This window comes from Delphinus delphis, chromosome 20 (assembly GCF_949987515.2).
Source record: "Delphinus delphis chromosome 20, mDelDel1.2, whole genome shotgun sequence".
In the NCBI taxonomy this organism is placed as follows: domain Eukaryota; kingdom Metazoa; phylum Chordata; class Mammalia; order Artiodactyla; family Delphinidae; genus Delphinus; species Delphinus delphis.
In genome coordinates this window covers 48,877,495-48,902,237 of record NC_082702.1, presented here as the reverse complement: position 1 = coordinate 48,902,237, position 24,743 = coordinate 48,877,495, and the positions used below count along the sequence as shown (strand labels likewise).

General features: G+C 42.9%; 1 protein-coding gene across 3 annotated transcripts in view; it reads left to right on the top strand.

The window, feature by feature from the left end:
- ADAMTS18 (ADAM metallopeptidase with thrombospondin type 1 motif 18) overlaps positions 1-24,743 on the top strand; it is a 174,657-nt gene that overhangs the window by 114,610 nt on the left and 35,304 nt on the right. For all 3 annotated transcript variants that reach the window (XM_060000258.2, XM_060000259.2, XM_060000257.2), the window contains 4 exons: positions 13,350-13,491; positions 16,107-16,233; positions 19,485-19,689; positions 22,026-22,211. In XM_060000258.2, coding sequence (XP_059856241.1) covers positions 13,350-13,491; positions 16,107-16,233; positions 19,485-19,689; positions 22,026-22,211 — 660 coding nt within the window. The remainder of the gene's footprint in view (positions 1-13,349; positions 13,492-16,106; positions 16,234-19,484; positions 19,690-22,025; positions 22,212-24,743) is intronic.

Here is a 24,743-nt window from a genome sequence, read left to right as displayed (position 1 = left end):
AACCATGGTTTTCTCTGGATAAATGCCCAGGAGTGGGATTGCTGGATCATATCGTAGTTCTATTTTTAGTTTTTTAAGGAACCTCCATACCGTTCTCCATAGTGGCTGCACCAATCTACATTCCCACCAACAGTGTAGGAGGGTTCCCTGTTCTCCACACCCCCTCCAGCATTTATTGTCTGTAGACTTTTTTTGTGTGTGTGTGTGTGTGGTACATGGGCCTCTCACTGTTGTGGCCTCTCCCGTTGCGGACACGCAGGCTCAGTGGCCATGGCTCACGGGCCTAGCCGCTCCGCGGCATATGGGATCCTCCTGGACCGGGGCACGAACCCGTGTCCCCTGCATTGGCAGGCAGACTCTCAACCACTGCGCCACCAGGGAAGCCCTGTCTGTAGACTTTTTGATGATGGCCATTCTGACCAGTGCGAGCTGATACCTCGTTGTAGTTTTGATTTGCATTTCTCCCATAATTCGTGATGTTGAGCATCTTTTCGGCCATCTGTGTGTCTTCTTTGGAGAAATGTCTATTTAGATCATCTGCCCATTTTTTGATTGGGTTGTTTCTTTTATTTCAGGAGATGAGATTAGGAACCCCAAATCAAATTGGACTATTGTTAGGGTAGTTTGAAGCTCAACAATGAATCAAGGCCCTAAAATCACCCTGTAATTACGCCTAAGGCATAGGAATTGAACTTTCTGGTTAAAGATTTTGAGACTTTTTATTCAGTCCTAATTTTTTAGGTGCATATGTTTATTTCTTTCTATCAAGCATTTGAGCAGCAAACATCTTTTCCATGTCTTTAGAAAAGGTGTATTTTCTTTAGAGAGGTATATTTAGCTTGCAAGGGATTCGTTTTAGAGCAACATGGTTTCATTAGTTTTGCCACGAGGCCTTTGATCCATCTCTAAGCAGATGTACACAAACCAAGTTCTGTGGCTAGAAAGTTACCAGATTGGAAGGTGGGTGTCTCTCAGGGCTTCTGCCCCGGGCAACCAGAACTACAAGCAGCCATTTTTTGTTGTTGCTGTTTCTCTGTCCAGTTTTCATCATCACAAAGCCATTCCGGTAGGTTTTCACAGTTCTGTTTGTAATTTAAGGTTTGCTGTTAAACATACGTTATCTGCGGGAAAACCACAACAAAGAATGAGACAAGAAGTGATGGAAAGTGCAAAGCAGAATCGCAGAGTTCCTTCTGACTTTCATCTTTAGAACCTGAATGTCCCCTGTCATTGTCTGTGTTGATCAAATTGACCAGATAACGGCCACATTGTCACCGAGCGCTATGCCAGCCTGAAGCTGAGAATTTTTATTTGGGCTTTGCTTAATTGAAGCGTAACTCCTTATCTCACTCATCTCCATTATTTAGTGCTGATTAAAAGTAAATCTTTGGACTGTTCACCAGGTCCAAACATTTTCCTGACAATTAGGAGCTATTTTTGAGAAATGGAAGGGTGGCCTCAATTGGTGATGGAGTTCTGCAGAATCGGTCAGGTTCGTCATTGATTTTCTTACAGGGAATTCCCAGGCGGTCCAGTGGTTAGGACTCCTCTTTCTCTCTGCCGAGGGCCTGGGTTCAATCCCTGGTCGGGGAACTAAGATCCCACAAGCCGTGGGGCACGGCCAGAAAACAAACTAAGAAACAAACTAAAACAGCTGGATTGTCCTTGCAGATACAGACACCTCCTCGGGGGAAAAACGCAAACACACAAACAATCAAAATGTAAGGATAAATTATTGGATAGATCTAGTAAAATTATAAAAACATAAAGTCTTCCCCAGGTTCAACTGGATATGTACGGTTTTATACAATAATTTTCCCTACTATATAAATAGGGTAAAAACTATAATAAGATCTCTATAAATACAAAATTGTAGTTTCACCACAATGCAGTAAGGTCACATTTGCTTAGCTGTTGTTTTTACAAAGTCTTACTTTATGTATACATTCTACTTAGAGATTCCATGAAAGCTTCAATTGATGTCCTAAGAATGTGACTTGTCTGAAAATATTCCAGAGGGAAACATGTATGATTAATTGGTCATGCCTTGCTTGTATTTTTTAAAGGAGTTATGGTTTCATTCAAAACTTGCAACTCTTTTAGGAGATTTTAAAAAATCCAATCCAGTAACCTCGTATTATGTCTATTTTATCTTTTCAAAGAATTTGGGCTAATGACTTTAATATTTAAATTGTACTTTATTGCTCTCAGGAGAACATCATCAAATTTCAGGTCGGTTTTTATCGCATGCTCATGCCTTTCCAAAATCGAGAGAACACAGTGACTTTAAAAACTGAAAATCACAATAAGCGATAAATTACATTTTCCAAAACTAGGCTATATATCAACATCCAAGTAATCCATGGCCTTCTTCTTTAAAGGAAGTTAAATAAAGTTCATATGCCTTTCCATGCAACTATGAATTGAACTAAAATGAATACTGTTGGAGCCAAAAATATGTTCAGTCCAATACGAAATGTTGAATGTGTTTCACAATCCTGTGGGATGATGAAAGTGGGAACCTACCAAAATGGAAAGTGCTGTTCTATCCACAGAAAGTATAAGCCTGTGAAAGAAAGCACTTTCTTGGCCGCTTAAAATGACTGCACGTTCACTGAGCTCGTATTATAGTGTAAAATTCAGCAGAAGGGTGTGTTTGCCAGAACACATGAGGATAGCAGTGTAAGGATAACGTCCCTTTTTATATCTCATTCATTTATTTTAATCAGATCCTCCCAATATCTTAGCTAAGTCTTATCTTCAACTACTTTGGCATGTGTTGATTTAGGTAGCTACCTTCAAAGCAGTATTCCTCTGTTTATTTTCTCTTGACGTCTGATAGAAGAAAACTAAACTTTTGTTGAGTGCCCATTTGGGCCCAGCCCTGTATAGACATTGGAGATGCACCAGTGGTTAAGACATAAATCATGTCACCAAATCATTATAGTCTCAGGTCTTTAAAAAATGTAAAGAGCGAGTTTTGGTAGGTTGATCCCATTCTTTTTGGAAGCAACGTGGGTTTGAACAGGGAACATCTCTATAAATAGTTGGTGATACGGGTCACTCAGATACTACTCTGTCACTTTGCATGAGTCACTTAAACTATCTGAGGCCCAGTCTTCTCATTTGGGAAATGATTTCCCCAGACTAAACTAATATCTTCTACTCTGTCCTGTAACACTGTCTTGAAGCACTTCTAAGCACCTGAAACCCTATGTTGCCGAAAGATGACTTAACTCCTCTTCGTAGATTCCACAATTGGCACAGTATCTGGAACGTCGTGGTCACTCAAAAACAAAAATTTACTGAAGGAATGACATCCAATGATAAAATTCATTCATTCATTTAAAGAGTAGAAGGACTTCCCTGGTGGCACAGTGGGTAAGACTCCACGTTCACAACGTAGGGGGCCCAGGTTTGATCCCTGGTCAGGGAACAAGATCCCACATGCATGCCGCAACTAAGAGTTCACATTGCCACAACTAAGGAGCCCACGAGCCGCAACTAAGGAGCCTGCCTGCCGCAACTAAGGAGCCCACGTGCTGCAACTAAGGAGCCCACCTCCTGCAACTGAGACCTGGTACAACCAAAGAAATAAATAAATATTAAAAATAAAATAAATAAATAGTAGAATCTTCTTCCCAAGTTGAAAAATCATACATGGAGACAATAAATCAAGTGCAAGGAGACTTTCTCTGACCAAAGTCAAGAGTGACAGGGCCCAGAGGCCAGCCTCTCCTCCCCATTTCTGTCCCAAACCACAGTCGTAATCTGAAGTTCTCTGAAAGGCTTAGACTTCTGCGGTACACATTTTAAAAACCACTGGATTTCATCGTCTCTTAGGACTAGTCCTAGAATTGTACAGTTGAAAGTTAAGTACAGTGAAGGGCATTTAAATATTGAAATTTGATCTCCTCAATTGCATTTGAGGAATCGATCTGCTTTCTGAAAGGCTTGCCTTTCCCAAAGTGAATAATTTACACATAAGAACTTGCTGACCAGTTAGCTCACAGTTGACTTATCTTAATCTGGGAGAACAGCAACTTGCCCTCCCAGGGTGGTGGGTTTCACAGATCTTTTCACTTATTTCTGGGTGTTTTCTAGTGCAAGGCAGGGGTAATGCAGTCCTGGGACAGATTGACTGCTGTCAGTTAACCTCAAGAAATAAGTGCATGGCCTGACACAAAAGTGTCTTCTGCTTCTGGTTATTTTTAATGTCAGAACTTTACAGAATGTCTTCATAGGGAAGCTCAGTTTAAATGGAAAACAGATTTTCACTTTTATCACCAAGTCATGTGTCTGCCTAATTTTCAAATACAGTCTCTGTTACAAACCTTCATTCTTCTCGGAACCCAGATTCTACATGGTCCAACATTAGCAACAGGTGGATGTCAATTTAGAGTGAGCTGGCCCCTTAATTTCCTCAGTGGCCAAGAGGAAATTCCTAAGGGTAATCAAGGATTTATATGATTGTCTGAGGCCTTAAATTTTTAGGCATTATTTAAGCCCATCAATCAACTTTTTATTTTGAAGTACAGACATACATATACATGTAAAGGACTTGGAGAAATGGAGCTAATGTTCATGACCCTGTATCATATTTCTGCGTTGCCCAGGGGAAAATGACTCACACACGTGCACACCCCAGCACAGAAAGGAATCAATATTGATTTGGCAACCATATACTTTCTGAGATCACTACAGACACAGTTATTATAAACTAGATAATTTCCACATCTTTCTTTATTTCAGCTTATCCCCTACAACGTAAGTCTGGCATAGAGTCTAAGGAATTTCTCATTGAACTAGTGCACTCATTAGTCATCTGAAAGATTTAAAAGTCAGCTTATATTTCAATAGTCTTCAGGATACTATGCGTAGACCTACCGTATTTATTTTACTGGGTTTGGGAACACAAGAAAAACTAAATCTTCTGCACATCACATAGCTAAATTGTGTGTGTGTGTGCGTGTGTGTGTGTATGTGTGTGTCTTGTACAAGGAATTAAATGTTGAAGTGGTAGAAATGTGAAAACTGAAGTTCAGAGTTGAAATTTACACGTCTTCGTTGAAAAATAATCGTTTAATCTGAAGTAGACGTCTATATGCTGGGCGTTTTGAGTATGGCTGAAAATTTAATGTTTTTCCGTTTTGAGATTGAGCTATAGGTAATGTAAGGTCACCGGTTTTGTCCTTTGTATAAGTGCAGTGCAAAAGGCCCGTTTAAGATATAATTTTAGGGAGCCTTGGCAATGAGAACGAAAAACACAAAAATTCTCTTTTCTTTTCGTGATTAGTGAAGGTGTCCACTTAGAGATGATGCATTCTTTAGAAGTGACTGAAGATCAGCTTTTTTGCTAGCTGATGCACTCTCACACTCTCTCTCTCCCCCCACTTCTCCCCACCTCCCCCTTCCCCCTCTCGTGCCCCTCCCCCCTTTCTTCTTCCTCTCCTTTATTCTCTTGCTCTGTCTCTGTTTCTCTCTGTCTCTGTTTCTCTATCTGTCTCTCTCTCACACACAACAGTGAATGAGTCATATTCTCCATCAAACTGTCATGCAATTGGAGGGTAGGTGAGGAAATTCATCATGAGTGTTTCATTTATAAAGTAACTTCATCTCTGTCTGATAAACAGTGAGTCAGGACGACATGATAACACAGGTTGCTAGTCTAGGACTGAAATATGATCCCCTGTGTTTTTACAGCATTCCTTTTTTTTAAAAAAAAGTCTTAAAAATGAAAGCTCTCCTTTATGTTAAGGATTTTTTTCTCTGTTAAGAGGCAAAAGGGGGTGTTTAACTCTTTGAAAACCCTTTCCCAATGAATCGTGTACCAAGAGAGAATCCTGCAGCTGACAAATACAGCAGCCTTTGTAATGACAGTAAGTGAGAAATAGGTTAACCACAGGCCAGTTTCAAGGCAGAAAAAGACATCTAAAGAAAATTACTATAATAAACAACTTCCTCCGCTCTCTGGCAAAAGGAGATGATGGGGTGGCGGGGGACCAGGTAGACAGGCACATTGATCACTGAGTTGACAGTGTGCGAGCATCACTGACAGAGACTCACCTTCTCAGCCAGCTCCTTCCTTGTGACCCTGCTGTCTGCATCCCCCGCCCCCCACAAGGGGAAGGGGCTGAAATGAGTAAAGATGTGCCTCACGATAAAATCAGTGTAAGGGAAAGTAGATTATCCAAGGAGCAGGGATGGGGTGAAGACACAAAACACAAAAGAGGCAAAGAAGTAATGGAGAATAAATTCAGAACAGATGATAGGAAACTCCAGACTCCAGAGGACGATTCAGATGTGCTTTCATGATGCCACATCATTTGTCTAGAGATCGCCATTTGCTATTTGAAGTGCAGGCCCCCAGCTAATTCATGGCAAATACTTCTGTGACAGGTCGGAGAACACTATTTCTCTTCACTAAACTCTGAGGAATGTTGATGAGTTGAATTAGAACTGTAGTCGGGGTTCAATGTGTCAGCCCACACCTTTGAAGCTGCCTCACAGATGTACTTCCAAGGCCCCTATCGGGGTCTTTGTGGTGCTGTGTCTTGTCACATCCAACTCACTCACACCTAATAGCAGTGGTGATACCTGGTCATGTTTTTCAGGCTTTGAAGCAAACAAGAAGGCAAAGACAACTGGCTGATTTTTCACATCACGAGGCTTCCAAAAAATCACAGGATTATACAAAAACAGGAATTCACACTACAAAACTATCCCTTCCCTGACTTAGCCAACGCGTAATGTACGGCGCAATTCATCATTTCTCAGAAGGGGTCAGTCTATAAAGTAGGTTGTATTTCAGCGGTTAAAACAATGGTGAAATCCAACAGATCTATAAATGCAGGGGAACATGGATTGAGGAGATTAAAAATCATGTATCCTTAAGTCAGATATTAGCGTGTTCAAGAAACAACATTTTCAGGTTGGAAGCCGATAGCACGATGTAAATGTTATAGCATGCGCTTGCATCCCGGTGGCAACGTCTTTTCAACAGTTCATCCAGTTTTTAGAACTTTAAATTAGAATCCTAGATGTGACATTTCAGAGCTGGAGATGCAGTGTCCCAAGAGTTAAGATGTCCAGTTTGGGAGTCGGACAATATCAGAGACTTGCGTTCTCAGTGTTGCTACTGACTAGCTACGGGACCTTGTGTATTGGTGCATTCATCTACAGTACTAAGATATTAACAGCACTGTGCCTTCCTCATAGTATTGTCATCAGCTTTATTTTTTTTCTAATATTTATTTATTTGGTTGCCTCAGGTCTTCGTTGCAGCAGGCGGGCTCCTGAGTTGCGGCTCGCCGGCTCCTTAGTTGCGGCATGCATGTGGGCTCTAGTTCCTGGACCAGGGATCAAACCCGGGCCCCCTGCTTTGGCAGCGCAGAGTCTTATCCACTGCGCCACCAGGGAAGTCGCGAGTGTTGTTATCCGCTTTAAATGAGATAATGCTTGTACAGCGCTTTGCCTGGCATAACACTAAGTATTGCTGCTGTTATTTTTTTAAAGCGATCAAGTACATTACTGAAGACAAGAAATAAGCTTCCAAGCATGCACTAAATAAAAAGTCGGTCTTCAGAACCTATGCATAACTCTTTAGTTTCCATGGGAGAATTAGGACAACTTCCTTAAAAGGAAAAAGGGGCCTTAAGTAATGAAACAAAAAAGAAGCTGATTGAAGGCATTTATAGTTTGCACATTAAAAATTAAAAGTGGGAGTGACAGAAAGCAAGCTGTTTACCCAAGATTACTCAATGTGTCCTTTGTTTTTACTCCGTGTGCCCCAAGCAGAGCCTGCATCCCCCTTCCTTCAGAGGGCAGTTGGTAGAGTCCAGCCCCGTCTGTGGTTTTCCAACTTCAGAAGCTGTAAATTTTATAGCTCCGCACCCTGCGGTCAGAGCTGCTGAGTGCTGTGTCTGAAGTCAGGTGGTTGGTGTGTTAAAGGTAGACACTGAACAGTTCTACTGAGGACCTGGAAGCATTTAAGGAGGTTGCTTGCCAACTGTAAGTTAGAGACCCAGTGCCAGTTGGCTGGAAAATCCTCTGGACTGAGTCCAGTTAAGTAGACTGAACTGCTGGCAGTCTTTCCAAACTTGTGCATTTCACAGCTGGGCTATACAGTCCGACGCGCAGCACGGGGCGTTATTGTGATGTTGTGCTACGATGGGGGGTGGGGGAGGGTTGTGGCATCCACGTGACCTGGAGGGCCTTTGTGTTCTCCACTAGTGCTGAAAAAAGTTATCGACTGCGCTTGACAGGGTCACTGAAAATATCTCTAAATAGATGTGAGTGATGGGAATTAGCATTTTCAAATGACGTATTGTTTCAGATGTGTTCGCTCCTCAGCATCTGCAGAGGCAGTTAGAATCTTAGCTACGCGGTTATCGCACATCGTCCCACGGCCCTGCTTCCGAGCGTCGGGTGGGTCGCACTGTCTGTGGTCAAGGTGATGGTCATGGTCACACTGAGGTACTTAGGTACAGCCGAGCCTGCCAGATTAGTGGGTGTCATCTCCACTGAGAGGAGTGGGCAAAGTCATTGTTAGACCGCAGGACCATTTAGAATTTGGAACATTTAAAATTGTGTCTTAAAACTGATGCAGGTGAGAAAACCTCAGCCTTCAGGTCGGGCAGAGGTGGCTTCGTGGACGTGGAACCCGCAAAGTCACAGGGGACCTCGGACCCAGAAGTGCCTTATGTTTGGTTTACTGTTCTGTTGTCACCAGCTTAAAATCCTTAATCATTTTTTTAAACGAGGGGCCTTGCATTTCCATGTTCGTCTGGGCCCCGCAAATTATGTAGCCACTCCTGAGGGTGGGATTGACTTTTTTTTTTTTTTGAACAAAGTCCAGTCTTTCTTCAGAATGGGGTAAAGAAGGGACTTAGAGATTCTTTCAGCCAGACGATCAGTCTATTTCCAAAGGATTGGCTATTGCAAGCATCAAACAGTAGAAGATAAGACCACTGCTGTGTATTCCATTCTCGGTTACTTTGTTCCTCATACAGGATTAGAAAAAGGGCAGAGAATGCCTAAATTATCATAGAGAAGCAAATGATGTAATTGGCAAATACTCATCTTTTATATATTTGGTCTTGGTGTCCATTTGTTTAAATAATTACTCTCTTTAAGAAGGCTTTGTGAGCTGATGTTAAAGTAAATTCTAAAGTGAGCTTTCTGCTGGTTTATACAAATACTGTCCTTCAGCCTACGTGATTACACATAGAACTCCCTGTGACCTTACAGATACACAGACATTATAGTGAAGCCATGAGTCATCTGATTTTTTTTAAAGATGAGAGTCTTATTCATTTGTGCATTCAATGAATGCATTAATATGTCCAACAAAAAAAAATATAAACAATATGTCCTGTAGGCCATTGGCTATAGAACTATACTAGTAATATGACAGTAACCAGCTACGACATATGTTATGAGTTAGTCATTTAAAGTTGCATAATTTTGTGCACATTTACAGTAAATCGTGGGAGTTATTTCTCTTCTTGACGTGGCTGCATAAGTAAGCTTCTTTTATTACCTGGATAGTATGAAATGGAGTAGTTGCCTTCTTGCTATTAACTACTTTTAGCGCAGATGTTTTACTTTTCAGAGGATCTTTACATATTTTAAAGCTTCACCTAAGGGAAGGAAGGTGGGAAACTCAATATGAAAGTTTGTCCTTGGGCTTCCCTGGTGGCGCAGTGGTTGAGAGTCCGCCTGCCGATGCAGCGGACGCGGGTTCGTGCCCCGGTCCGGGAAGATCCCACATGCCGCGGAGCGGCTGGGCCCGTGAGCCATGGCCGCTGAGCCTGCGCGTCCGGAGCCTGTGCTCCGCAACGGGAGAGGCCACGACAGTGAGAGGCCCGTGTACCGCAAAAAAAAAAAAAAAAAAAAGTTTGTCCTTTTGGGGGGAATAGAAATCCTCAAAGAAAACAAATTCTATTGTTCTTTTGTGGCTTCTTGGCAGGAATCATCACCAAAATACTTCATTAATTAAGTAACAGCTACACAGTTTCCTTAGGCAGTCACGTGATCCCCTTCCCCCAGGTTCACAGGAACATTTGATTTCCCTTGGCAGGTTATACGACACTTCGTTTTTAACCTCTGAAGTAACCGTATTATTTTTAAGCGTGGTTGTGTCCATCTCCTCCGCTAGAGAATACGGCTTCTTCTCATCCCTAGAGAGCCATGATCATGGAAATCCAAAGAGATGATGGCGGCTTAGACCAAGGAAGCAGCAGTAGCAATAGATAAAGTGAGACGTGGTCAGATTTGAGTAATATTGGAAGTAAAGATAACACCATTTCTTGGTCGATTAGGCGTGGGGTGTGAGGAAAAGAGAGGAAAGAGAGGAGATCAACTTTCTATGTTAGCCTGAACAATTAGGAGGATTGGGTTGCCATGTTGTGAGACTGGGAAGAACAGCCTTTCAGAGAACAGGGTAGAAAATCCCGAGTTCGTTGTTAGACTTTGTTACACCTTTTAAACATTCAAGTAGAGATGCTCAGTAGACAGTTAACTCTTCGAATGTGGAGGTCCGAGGATGGGCTTCATTTATAGCTGTCCCATATGGTAGCCACTACTCACACGGGGTTCTTTAAGTTTAGATTTAGATTCAATTAAACGTAACGTTTTATCCTTCAGTCACAATGTATACTACGGCTCAAGAGCCACGTGTGGCTTGTGGATGCCACATGGACCAACACAGGTTTATAGTGTAATACTTGTCATCATTGCAGAAAGTTCTACCGGAAAGCGCTGCTGTAGAGTTACAAATTGGGAGTGGTCAACCGGTAGATTGCACTTAAACTACAGGACTGGATGAGATCACCTGAGGGGTGAGGATAGAAAAACAAGAGGTCGAGAGGTTGGAAGTCAATCTGACATCGAATCATTAGGAAATAAGGATTCAGCAAAAGAAACTAGGAATGAAGGTCGGTCGGTCACTAAGGGAGGAAAAGAACTGAAATGATGGGTTTCTAATAGTGAGAACAGGAGGAAGTGATCAGCTATGTCCAGTGCTTGATGACTGGTTGAGTAAGACAAAGCCGTTGACTGTTGGAAATGACAAGGTGCCCTTGAAAGAGAGGTTTCAGTGATGTGGTGGGGAGGGATGCCTGAGAAGGAGGGACCACGGGAGAATGAGGGATACGCGGAGATCCAAAGTCAAGGCGACTCTTAGAGGGATTTTTGCTACAAAGGGAAACAGTGAATGTGAGCTGGAAGTGTATGTAGAGATGAGATCATTGTTTTCCTCTTGAGATGAGGGATATAATAGCATGTTCATGTGCTTATCGAATGATCCAATAGACAGGGACATTTCAATAAGGTTCAAGAGAGAGGGGACGACACTAGCAGCGATGCCCTTAAGTAGGTGAGGGAAGATGGGATCCAGGGCAATAGTGGACAGCCCGGCTGAGCATCCTGGGTAACAGAAGGAGAGGAGGAATGTGTGGGTCCAGACGCAGAAACACAGTTGACGGGAGAGATTGCCTACGTTCTCTACACCTGAAAGTAACACAACATTGTAAATCAACTATACTCCAAGAAAAAAAAAAAAAGAGAGGATCAGGAAGGGAGGCAAATAATGTGATAATGTGTTTGCCTAAACCAAAAACAAGGTGATATCCAGACACAGAAAACAAACTTACGGTTACCAAAGGGGAAAGGGTCGGGAGGAGGTATAAATCAGGAGCTTGGGATGAACAGATATACACTACTATATATAAAATAGATGAACAACAAGGCCCTACTGTATAGTACAGGGGACTCTATTCGATATCTTTTTTTTTTTTTTTTTTTGCGGTATGCAGGCCTCTCACCGCTGTGGCCTCTCCCGCTGCGGAGCACAGGCTCCGGACGCGCAGGCTCAGTGGCCACGGCTCACGGGCCCAGCCGCTCCGCGGCACGTGGGATCTTCCCGGACTGGGGCACGAACCCGTGTCCCCTGCATCGGCAGGCGGACTCCCAACCACTGCGCCACCAGGAAAGCCCTATTCAATATCTTGTAATAACCTGTGATGGAAAAGAATTTGAAAAAGAATATATATACATACACACATATGCGCACACACACGCACATAGATACACACACACCTATAACAGAATCACTTTGCTACACCTGAAAGTAACACAACATTGTAAATCAACTATACTCCAAGAAAAAAAAAAAAGTGGTATCTTACAGTCTTTAGGCACATTTTGTTGGAGGGCCGAAATTCTATTTTAATTTCATTCACCGGTCACCTGTGTGACCTTGCACAAGTTCATTCTTCTCAGTTTTTTTTTTTTTTTCGATGAAAAAATAGACACCTACATTATAGAGTTGTTAGAGGACTCTTGAAATAATGCATAGAAAAAGCCCGGCAGAGTGTCTGACACCTGGGAAGTGCCTGATAGTGTCAGATTTATCCCAAGTCCTTGCCCTTTTGAGGTCAGATCCGTTCCAGTATATATATTACCAACCACGACATCTGATCGTATTTCTTTTTGTCTTATCTGCTCATCCTGGTACACAGTTCACAGACACCTACTCTTTGGGCAGATTCTCTTTGGAAATCCTATTGGGAATCTGCCTGGATTCTAAGGTTGATGATAGGGATTCTAAGTGGGGTGTTCTAAGGTTTTCTGAGTGCTTCCCTTGTGTCTAGCATCTACCGGCATCCAGGAGAGGGATTATAAGTTGTGGGCCAGGATAAATCCTAAAAGTCTATATAGGCTGATTCAATTTCAGCCGTTATCTCTGGAGCACCACCATGACTAGAATCTCTCTGCGAGAGTTGTTGAACTGTCTGGTGTCATACCTAGAATAACAGAACAAAGATATATGGGCCAAAGGTTTGAGACCCTAGTGGGGGAAAAGACATTTCAACATCCCAAACCTGGGAGGTTCCACAATATCTACCCAGTATTCAATATGAGAATGATTTCTGCTGAGAGAGTTATGCCTGTTTTGAGAGTTAGCATATTTTAGTATCATGCTAGGCTTTCAAGTTTAAAGTGAAGGTTGAGACCTCATAGTATAACCTCTCCTTCAACATAAGGTAAAAATCTATTTTCTTGCCTTATTCATTGGATATGCCTAGAACTGAGGGTTGTGGGCTTATAGCAAATGTCCTGTTTCCCTCCTGTCTTTCTAAATCCCAGTTCTGATGCTCTAGAGGTCCACATGTTAAAGTGTCATGGGCAAACTTTAAATCGACATAAAACCTACTTGGGAACAATGATGTGAACCGGCTTTGAGGTCAAAATGGCATGCAAATATCTCTAAAATGTTCAGTGAGATTTCTGGAATTCCAGGGTCTGACCTGTATCTTGATCTCTGATTTGTATCTTACACTGTCCAGATTCTGATGCAAGGCAAAAATCCGGGGATATCTTGGAAGTATGCACTTCCCCAGGTCGTGAATGGAACTCAGCCAGCCTCGGAAAGACACAGCCACACCTGGAGCACAGTGCAGTCAGATTGCTCCTTCTCCTGTGGTGGAGGTAGTTGATTTCCTCACCGTCTTCCACGTCTCTCCTCAAACAGGGTCTTTCACTGGTTTGCAGGGTAGAAATAGAAACATAGTTGTAGAGCACAAACATGGACACCACGGGGGGAATAGTGGCGGGCAGGGGTGGTGGTGGGATGAATTGGGAGATTGGGATTGACATATATACACTATTATGTATAAAATAGATAACTAATAAGAACCTGCTGTATAAAAAATTAAATTCAAAAAAAACATTACAGCAACAGAAAAAAAATGAAATTATGTTCTTCTACTTCAAAGTCATCCATGGTTCCTCTTTGCACTTGGATGAAACCCACGCTCCTCATTGTGGCCCACTGGACCCCGCGTGGTCTGGCCCCCGCCTCAGTTTCCTTTTGTAGAACCCCCCCTCACCTGCCCTGTTTTTTTTTTAAAAAAAAAAAGAGGTTCTTTCACTCCAGACGTATTTCCACTGTATGGTTTAAATAAGCAACAAAAGAACTATCTCTATGGGAACTGTCACTGTAAGAAAAAAAAGCAAATATTATTTGTACTCTTCGGGGATTTTCCTAGGTAGAAAGGAACCCACTCACACAAATCTCAAGTCAGCCACAACCAGGACTCAAGAGTTAGGCATCTGAAACTTACAAGGGGGGGAAATAGAAAATATGTGTCCATTTCTTATAAGGATTGAGTCATTGATGGATTTTTCAGCTCACAGCTTCGTGTCTTTCTGTCCTGACTTCTCTGTTGTTGTCAGCCTCCCAGTGGGACTTAGAGAAGGTAGGGGCAAGACAGTGAAAACACACGCAAGGCAGACTTAAGACAGCGATCTGACACGTGGAAGCAGTGGCATTCCAGCCCCGCAGGGAAATGGATTAAATCCGAGAAATAGCCCTTGTAAGGAAGGGAAAAACCACAGCCATCCTCTCAGTGCGTAGACGGGAGGCATTTTATTTAGGTCCCAAAATATCACATATTTGGTTGGTAAGTCAATCTTTGTCACACTTGCCCTTTGGGAAGAAGAATGAGTCCATAAATGAGTCCATGAAACCAAAGCATGAAGGTTGGTCCCGCATTTCCTCATGCTCAGAGCACCTGGTGACAGTGGGTCTCCCTACTGTGTCCATCCCACTGAGCAAAATGGGCCATCTTGGGACCAGAGACAGAGCCGAAATACAGAAGGTGAAGAAATTCTGTCTTCAGCTGCCCATGCTAGTTAACAAAATATGAAGAAATACTTCTTTTTAAAAATATATATGAAATAATTAAAAGGGAATATATTTTTTATTAATACACATTTTAAAAAGCAATATGCTATAAAGAAGAAAATAATCTCCCATAATCTTTTAATCAGCAATAGCCAGTGTTAATACTTTGGTCTATATCGTATTCTTTTTCTTAAGCAAACATAAAAACACGTGTTTCACATACTCAGACACATGCCACACATGTATCATTTTATGTTCTTTTTTTTCTTTTTTTAACAGAACAGAAACCATAATCTTTATGCTGTTTTTCACGTAGTCTTCGAGCATGAGCAGTTGTTCATGTATCAAATGCTCTTTGAGATCATTCGCGATAACTTCCTGGTATTCCAGAGAGAGCACAGGTTCCTTGGGAAAGAGAGAGAGTCCATCCATTTTCCATTTACAGGGAATAAATACAACCAAGGGGAGGATGCTGGACAAGTGCATTATGGGATTCTCCTTTGCCTTGAGTTAGCAACACCTTCGTGTGACTCACAGACCATAGCATGTCGGAAGTCTAAGAGAAGACAAGTCCAAATGAATACGTTCTCCAGAAGCAAACTCTTGACTTTAGGGAGTCCCAATATTTTGATCAGTTCCCCCTGAAAGTAAACCCCCTTCAACCTAATCATTCTAGCGGGAGTGACTTTTCACTGTTGCTCAGATTCCATTTTAAGGAAAAGTCCATGTGAATAAAGAGAATTGAAAGAGGGGGCAGCGTTCCTATGTGGGGAGCTGACAAATACAGTTAATCACACACAAAATAAAGTGTATCTTGATGAGAGGTCCTGAAATGAGTATCGAAAACAAGGCAGTGGGGTGAACAGACAGAAACAAAAAACCAGAGTCCTTGCGGACAAGTATGAACACATATTCAGTGAGTTCAACTTTTTGTTTATATGCGCACATACTCAGGCAAGTGAAGAAGATGCTTCATGAAAAAGCAAAATCTTAGAGTTTCCACACAGAATTCCCCCAAGATTTTTCTTTGCAGAACACTTTCCATTAGATATGTGCAGTGTGAGTTAAAGCTTCTGGGATACTTCCCTGAAACAGATATTGCCCCGTTTTCAAAATTGTTTTCAATTTCAAAATATTGCTCTGTCTTTATATCGTTCTAGAATCCACGGCAGTCCTGAACACTAAGACGCTACATGTTAAAAAGTATTAAAATATGAAAACTGTTGGGGGGGCGTGGCATGAGGGTGGAATTCACATGAGTTGTAGATTTTATCAGAAGGACGTGTTTTCGTACAATATTTAGGTTCCGTATCTTCAGTAAATTATCAGAACCCTGGTAAACCCGAAGCTGCACTTGGAAACTAAGCGGAATTGGTTACCTGCAATTTTCACTTTGTAACTTCTCATGTCTTATTAGGTTACATAAGTGTCAAGGCCATTTGCTTACGGGATCAAAACACTCAAGTCAATTCCTCATTCTGCAATGCGAGAGCCAAGCCAGCAACTGAACCCAAAATGTGCAATGCCTTCTCCTGCCCTGCCTAGTAAGTCATCTGGAAATGTCTTTCTGGTTGCATCTGTACTTGAGTGCCTTTATTGTTGATAGGAGATGGTTGAAGCCACTGTTGATGCCTCTGATCCAAAGTGATTCAAAAAAAAAAAAAAAAAAAGTCATTCAAAGATAGACAGAATACCCCCCGCCCCACCCCACCCCCCCAAAAAGGCAATATAAGAAAGGAGACGAGAGTTGCAGTTAAAATATATAACTTGAAAAACACAAATTTGCTTCAGACACTCAGACTCTGGCTATGCCAACGTAAGCTTGGGGTAAAAAAAAGGCATAAAGGCATCTTTTTTCAACCTTTTCATAGAGACCCCTCTTCTCTGAACTAAAACAGATATTTAAATAACACAGAATCGTACGTTAGTTAAATTTCTATGTGGTTGTATGCTTAACGTTTAGAGAGTCATCCAAGAATTTAAAAATCAGATTACTCTGCAACCCATGAAAGCCCAAATGCAAATTACACAGTAGCAAGACACAAAGTTAAAAGGAAGGGTATAGAGCCCAAGTGGTAACCCCATTTTTGATGAAGAGACACGGTGGGGAGCTCAGTGGGTTTGCTTTTGGATTGATTTTAGCCACACTACTATTTGAACGCTAGTTTTAACTAATGTTCCCAGCCAAATGGAGTCTCTTCTTGTTTGATTTATCTTCTGCCAAATGTATTTATATAGAGTTGACAGGGTTTCTTCTACAGCACTGTTGTGTTCCCTGCTGTTTCCGATCATCTTAATAAGTAGTGTTTGCTTTGTGGTGATGCGATTATATTGCACAGTCTTTTTATATACATACATATTTTTTTCCTTGTAAATAGTGTATTTGTCATAATCGTTTGGGGCTTCAGCTCCCCACCAATCCCCTAGGCCCAATTGTCAACTCCGTTTTTCCCTTAGAGTTTGGAACCAGCTGTATCCTGAACACAAAAAGGAGAAAGACATGTGGGGGGCTTCCATGGAATTTTCTCTCTTGCTAAGAAATGTCTGGCTCTAAAAATATCCCGTGGCTCTAAGACGTGATAACCAGACAGTGTTACTGATCCTTGTGGAATAATCTCTCCCTTAGATGGGGGTGTGTGTGCGCGCATGTGTGTGTACGTTTAGGTACGTGTAGGGATTGTCAGTACACTTGAATGTAAGCTAATGTTTTCTTATTTTAAGCCTCCTTTCCATCATTGTTTATCTCCGCCAAGAAAAGAAAGAAACCCCATTCGTATGTACCTCCATGAAAAGGGAGAGAGAGCGTTAGTCATGCTTAACTCCCAGAACTTTCCTGATAGCTCCACGTAGAAATGATATTCTGTGCAGTAACAAGTTTGCTGGCTCTTTAAAAGCAGAACAGCCCCTGCAGTGACTCTGCAGAGTTGGAGTGAAATGGGCAGTGTCTTTTGTTTCTTTTCCCTTTTATGCCACCCTATTTTTTTTTTTTTTTTTTTTTTTTTTTTGGCCTCGCAGTGAGAGGCATGCAGGATCTTAGTTCCCTGACTGGGGATCAAACCTGCGAAGTCCTAACAACTGGACTTCCAGGGAATTCCCTGCAACCCTATTATTTATCTCAGTATTTCCTGTTGAATAATGGGACCTTTTAGGGACTATTCTTCTGCAGAGATATACTAGAAATAAGGGCTTAGACTATTAGAGCTCTAAGGACAAAGGAGTTCATCTGATCTAACTCCATTATTTTCCCATGTAATGACCATGTTATATGTCCTACGGAACGCCAGGCCCTCAGCTGAGGACTGGAAGATGGAGATGAATAGCTTGTATTTCCTGCCATCAATGAACCCACCATCGAATGGAAGAGGTGGATGTGTAAACAGATAATTGAGATGCAGTGAGATACGTGCTATAAAAATGATAAATATAAAAACGCAGTAAGGGGACTCCCCTGGTGGTCCAGCGGTCAGGACTCTGCACAAGGCACAAGACACGGCCAAAAAAAAAAAAAAAAAGGCAATAAGGGAGAAAATGGAAAGTGGAGGAATCAGGTCTGTGAGGTCGGTGTTGATTAAAACTAATAATTTCATGATAATATATATCTTTTCTTTGCATCTTACTGTAAGAGAAAATGATTATACAAATACAAGGAGTTCTTTTATTTGGTATCATCTCTCTAACTAAGATAACATGGATTATGCAATGTTTTAGAATCCTAGAACTCATGTGCTAAATTCTCTGGACTAACAGAAAGGTCTTTAACCTCGCACCTCAGGCTTGAGGGGGGCAGGGGAAACCAGAGCAAATATCCTAGGACTAGGAAGATGCAGAAATGCAGACGTGTAACAAACACACATTTGGTCTCGGTGATGTTTTTATGCTTTCAAATGATACTTAGAAGATTTGTAAACCAAGAGCAGTTTTAGACATTGATGCTTTGAAACGTATCGTGATCCTATCTGGTGGATCTTTTTAATGCTAGGCCTTCGAATCAGAGAATTTCAATTAATCACAGCCAGTTGTTGACAAGGATTCTTGGTTGCAGTTGACCATTCTTCAGTGTACACCAAGTCTCAGACAGCTGTGAAAAAAAAAGTAGCGACCTGGCAATCTTTAAATAAAGAATTCGAGATTATATCTCTAACCCATCAGTAAAGTTTAAGGCTAACCAGAAAAAGTAGGTGGGGGAACCACCTACTTAGAAATAGTCTTTGTAAGACCCTCCCTGAATGTGCCCCTCTCTCTTTCAGATGCTCGCACGCACGCGCACACACACACACACACACACACCTCTCTCTTCCCCCTCACTGAACCCTTGTTTCATTAGTCTCATTATTGTACTTTTATTAACTTCTTTGTAGCAATTATCAGCAAGTATCTTCTTTATTTGTCCACATAGCCACCTCTTCCATAAGCTTCTTAATGGGAAAAGCATTGCTTCATCCATCTTTTCCAACCCTAATGCCTAGGAGATCCCGTGACGAAGGGTTTAAGATCCCAATTGGCTGAACGAATGAATCGCTCACACTTCCAGATGGCACATGTTTCTTTGCCTGCAGAGGACAGGAACGTATTTTTCCCCAGAATCACGTGGTGATTCCATGTGATTCCCTACAAATGGACCACACTCATGTAGGCTTGAAAATCTATGAAAGCAGAATCAGTATGAATTGGCCATATTGGTTCTACAGTTGACCTTAGACTTTCATCAGGTGGTTAATCTTTCACAGTAACTGCTTTGGAATTGATGATCCTTAGTCTTAGCTTCACCAGAAGTAATTCTGTCTTTCACTGAAAGCTGGAAGCCAGGTGAATGGAGCGTGTGCAGCCGGTCATGTGCGGGGGGCCAGCAGAGCAGGAAGGTCCAGTGTGTCCAGAAGAAGCCCTTCCAAAAGGAGGAAGCGGTGTTGCATTCTCTCTGCCCAGTGAGCACACCCACTCAGGTTCAAGTCTGCAACAGCCATGCCTGCCCTCCAGAATGGAGCCCTGGGCCCTGGTCTCAGGTAAGTGGCAAAGGCTTGGAGTCATTGGATTCATTCCCCATGGAAAAGGAAGGTGACAAAAATATGGGTGGTATCTTTTTTCCCCTAAGAGTGTCTCAGCTGTTGGTACGTTTGTGGGAATCACACTGAGTTAATGGGAAATGGGGCATTTGAATGAGCATTTGTAGCGATGCTGATGCAGCCGCAAGTGTGAGACCCCCCTGTACGACAGCTTAGAATACTTCAAAGTCTGATCTCCTAAAAAATTAGAATATGGAGGCCATTTAGGCTAGACTAGTGAGTGTTGGAGGATTGGCAGATGAAACTGGCTACTGAATTCTCCAAAGCAAACAGAAAATAGCAAGAACTAGGCATAGAAACGTAGAACGAGGCATCATCTTGCTTCAGTGATAAGAGGTGCAGTTATTAGGCTACAGAGAGGAGTTGGGCGTGAAGTTGGCTCTTGCCTCGAACTCCCAATAAAAGGTACAAACTCATGAAGTTGGAAGAACCCTAGAACTACCTGACATTCACAACTCAGAGGGTCTCAGCTGGAGGCAGTTTGCCCCCCAGGGGAATTTGGCCGTGGAGACATTTTGATCGTCACAGCTCTGGAGGATGGTACTACTGGCATCTGGTTGGTAGAGGGAAACATCCTACCATGCACAGGGCATTGTAAAAAGTGTCTGGACCCCCGACATTATCTGGTCCAAAATGTGCCAAGAACCCTGGTACACAGCATCCTTGCAGGTGACAGCCCAGCCTCTGCCCAACCATGGATGGCAAGCAGAGGTTTCATCACCTGAACTATGAAGACAGGTAGGAGCCCCTGACCACATTTCTACCGAGTTTCCGCATAGGGTGCATTACATCCTGGACAGTATTGATTTCGGACGCAGTTTAGCCTTGCACCCTCACACCCCCTTTTATTTGACAGCTAAAACCAAATATGTCCTTTTGAGAACTTACTCAGTATGAAAGGGGTCCTTCAGAACTGTGATAGCCACCAGCTCTTCCATTAGAGACCAGGGCTCTGGAAACCATTTGGGAAGCAATTTAAACATTTTACCATGCTGGAGAAAAATCGCGATAAATAAGAATTCTATTGAATAAGAATTTAACTACTTGGATGTTATGAACATGAATGAGAGATGTTTAGGGGTGCAGAGCCCTGGTCTGATATCAGACGAATTTGCCCATCTCCACAACTTGGCAGACGGTCGATTCATCTTGGTCAAGGTACCTAAGCTCTGTGACTCAGACACCTCCTTTGTAAAATGGGATAATAGCAGTTATCTCATGGGCTGTTTAGAGGGTCATGTGATACAGGCCCTGGTATACACTAAGGTATATCACCGTGCACAGAAGGCATTCAATAAACATTCTCTGCTGTGGTTTGCAGAGAGACGATTATTATGATATCGTCATCATCCTGTCTCCATCTCCCTTAGAAATAGGAAGAATGAGAATTCCCACCGGTCCTCTGAGCAGGCTTGGAACGGTGCCCCAGATGTTTGCAAACTCAGACAGCCAAGACAAGCGGGACCACATCTCGTGCGGCCCTTCTGAGAGGCCAACAAGAAGACTGTAAAGGCCAGGGAGGGGACACGTCCCTTGAGGGCACACCCCAGCCTGGGGCCAAAGTCTTCTAAGTGATCTTGGCAACTCGTGAAGTACAAATCCGAAAGCCAGGAGATGATTTGCCGCCTTACATATTTCACAGTGCTTGTGAAGGTCAAGACAGTAAGAGTAGAAGAGTATGAGACCACCGTGCACAGTTACCTCCAAATATTTGACGAGTGTCGACTTAGTTTTTCCCCAAGAGTTAGCACAGTGCCCCGCCTAGAAACAGCAGATGTTAGGGGCAGGAATTGGACACTCCCAGCCCATTTTCATAAATGTCACGGTCTGTTGCCGTCCCTATTGTACATATTATACTTTGCTATTATTCTCCTTGTCCGAAGCACTGACAGTCCTCTTTCACCAATGCCCAGATTGACTCTGCCTTGTGCCAGAGAGAGATACAGTTACATCCATGAATAGGCCCTGTACCATTTTCCAAATTGTTATCATGTGTGCTGTGCACAGAACCCCTCTCTTCTCCATTAAGAATAAAACTTGTCTTCAGACCTGGGGCAACACAGCAACCCCTGGGCATTCAGAATGTTGAAAGGGAACAGTAATCTGTACTTAGAGGCTCTGGAGGGAGGAAAGATTTATTCTGCTGGCTGCAAGGGATTTTATTGGGCATTTGGTTCTAGTGCTTAAAAATTGCTCTGTAAACCCTTCATTAATACATTCGTCTGGAAGACAGTCTTTTGAGACTAGCATGTACATGCCTTTTTTTAAATCTCAAGTGTTCTAAGACCTGTGGACGAGGGGTGAGGAGACGTGAAGTCCTGTGTAAAAGTTCTGCCACGGTAGAGGACGTCCCTGAGAGCTTGTGTGCCAGCAGCCCGAGACCAGAACCGCAGGAGGGCTGCGTCCTAGGACGATGTCCCAAGAACAGTCGGCTCCAGTGGGTCGTCTCTTCGTGGAGTGAGGTATGAGTTTAGATGTAGTGCTGGGTTTTGTTGGGAATGCTCAGCTCATCCCCCAGCATCCACTCAGTGCTCCTCTCTGTTCCACACGTGTATACCAAGTGGCTGCTTACTATTCATTCTTCCCTGCTGATTTCTTCCTCGCATGTTAATAAAGCACCCATCACACTGACTGGGCAGTGCCTGGGCCGTGGAGGTACCAAACCGTACGTATAAAGCATGTGTATAAAAATACAGGTGGGACTTCCCTGGCGGCGCAGTGGTTGGGAATCCGCCTGCCAATGCAGGGGACGCGGGCTCGAGCCCTGGTCCGGGAAGATCCCACGTGCCGCGGAGCAACTAAAAGCCCGTGCGCCACTACTGAGCCTGCGCTCTAGAGCCTGCTAGCCGCAACTAGAGAAAGCCAAGGCACAGCAACGAAGACCCAACGCAGCCAAAAATAAATAATTTATATAAATAAAAAAAAAATACAGGTAAGGTAAGCGGAGTGCTGAGGTAGAGGTCTGTGATCCCACGGGAGAGCCTGAGGTCCACCCAACCCCCGCGTCAGGAGGAGACCTTGGCAGAAGAGACTTTCCAGGGAGTGAGAGCCTGAGGGATGAGCAGGAATCAGGCAAAGCCAGGGCCAGGGCTGTTCAGACAGAGGGTGCACCCTACGCAAGGGAGAGACCGGAGAATATAACGCAGTCAGGGCGGAACTGGGCAGGGGGTCGGGGTGGAAGCTGAAGGTTTCATCAGGCACAGCTCGTGAGGGCCGGGGGTGGCGGGCTACAAATATATCCTATAAAGGTTGGGGAGCTATTTAAAATTTTAAATAAAGCAGTGGAACGATCAGGTTTTCATCTCAGACAGAGGGGAACCCAAAGCCAGAGGCAGCAAAGCCGCTTGCCTGGATGTTGCAGTGATGAAAATGAAAGATGAAAGTTTTCCAGGGATGGCAGGAAGCAGGGTCTTTGAGAGTTCCTAAAGAAGCCGGCTGGTACCTTCAGGCATATGTTGGGTAGGGGAGAGGGAAGATTTAAAGATGCCCCCCAGACTTCTAGCTTGGGAAAATCCTTTGAGTTCACAGGCATAGGAAACATGAGAAAAGACGCCAAACCGCAAGTGTCCATCAGAAACACGTAAGGCGAGGTCTCTGCTCTTATGGAGTCCACCGTCTGGTGAGCAAGACAGATGCCCAGAAAGAGAAAAGGTCACTAGTGGGGATGGTGAGGTCCAGTAGTGGAGGGGCTTCTATCCCAACAGCCTCTGGGTCTTTTCCATCAATGCCCTTTCATTGTATGTAGATGACAAGTATAGAGCAACGCGTCCGCCTCTCTCCTCCTCGCTCATTTTCTTTAAGAGACATTATAACCTAATGGCTAAAGGCATGGGCTTGAATCAGACTTAGCCCATTAAAAAGCAGCCTTCAGTGATTACTACAGGTGTGACCTTGGGCTAAGCCTCATTTTCCTCCTTGGCACCTTGGAGCCAACACTTGTACCTCCCTCCCTCATAGAGCTACTGTAAGTATAAGCTCAGTGTTATCCTTTATTATTTATTTATTTTATCTTTATTGAAGTAGAGTTGATTTACAGTGTTGTGCTAATTTCTGCTGTACAGCAAAGTGACTCAGTTATACACATGTATACATTCTTTTCTATATTCTTTTCCATTATGGTTTATCCCTGGAGATTGGATATAGTTCCCTGTACTATACAGCAGGACCTTGTAGTTTATCCATTCTAAATGTAATAATTTGCATCTACTAACCCCAGACTCCCAATCCATCCCTCTCCCTCCACCCCTCCGTTTTGGCAACCACAAGTTTGTTCACTATGTCTGTGTGTCTGTTTCTGTTTCATAGATAGGTTCATTTGTGTCATATCTTCGATTCCACATATAAGTGATACCATATGGTATTTGTCTTTCTCCTTCTAACTTATTTCACTTAGTATGATAATCTCTAGATCCATCCATGTTGCTGCAAATGGCATAATTTCATTCTTTTTTATGGCTGAGTAATATCCCATTGCATATATGTACCACATTTTCTTTATCCATTCGTCTGTCAATAGACATTTAGGTTGGTTCCATGTCTTGGCTATTGTGAATAGTACTGCTATGAACGTAGGGGTGCATGTATCATTTTGAGTTAAAGTTTTTTGTCTGGTTATATGCTGGATCATGTGGCAATTCTATTTTTAGTTTTCTGAGGAACCTCCATACGGTTTTCCACAGTGCCTGCACCAACTTACATTCCCACCAACAGGGCAGGAGCGTTCCCTTTTCTCCACACCCTCTCCAGCATTTGTTATTTGTAGACTTTTTAATAATGGCCATCTGACCAGTGTGAGGTGGTACCTCACTGTAGTTTTGATTTGCATTTCCCTAATAATTAGTGATGTTGAGCATCTCTTCACGTGCCTATTGGCCATTTGTACGCCTTCTTTGGAGAAATGTTTATTTAGGTCTTCTGCCCATTTTTCAATTGGGTTGTTTTTTCTGTTGTTAAGTTGTATGAGCTGTTTGTATATTTTGGAGATTAAGCCCTTG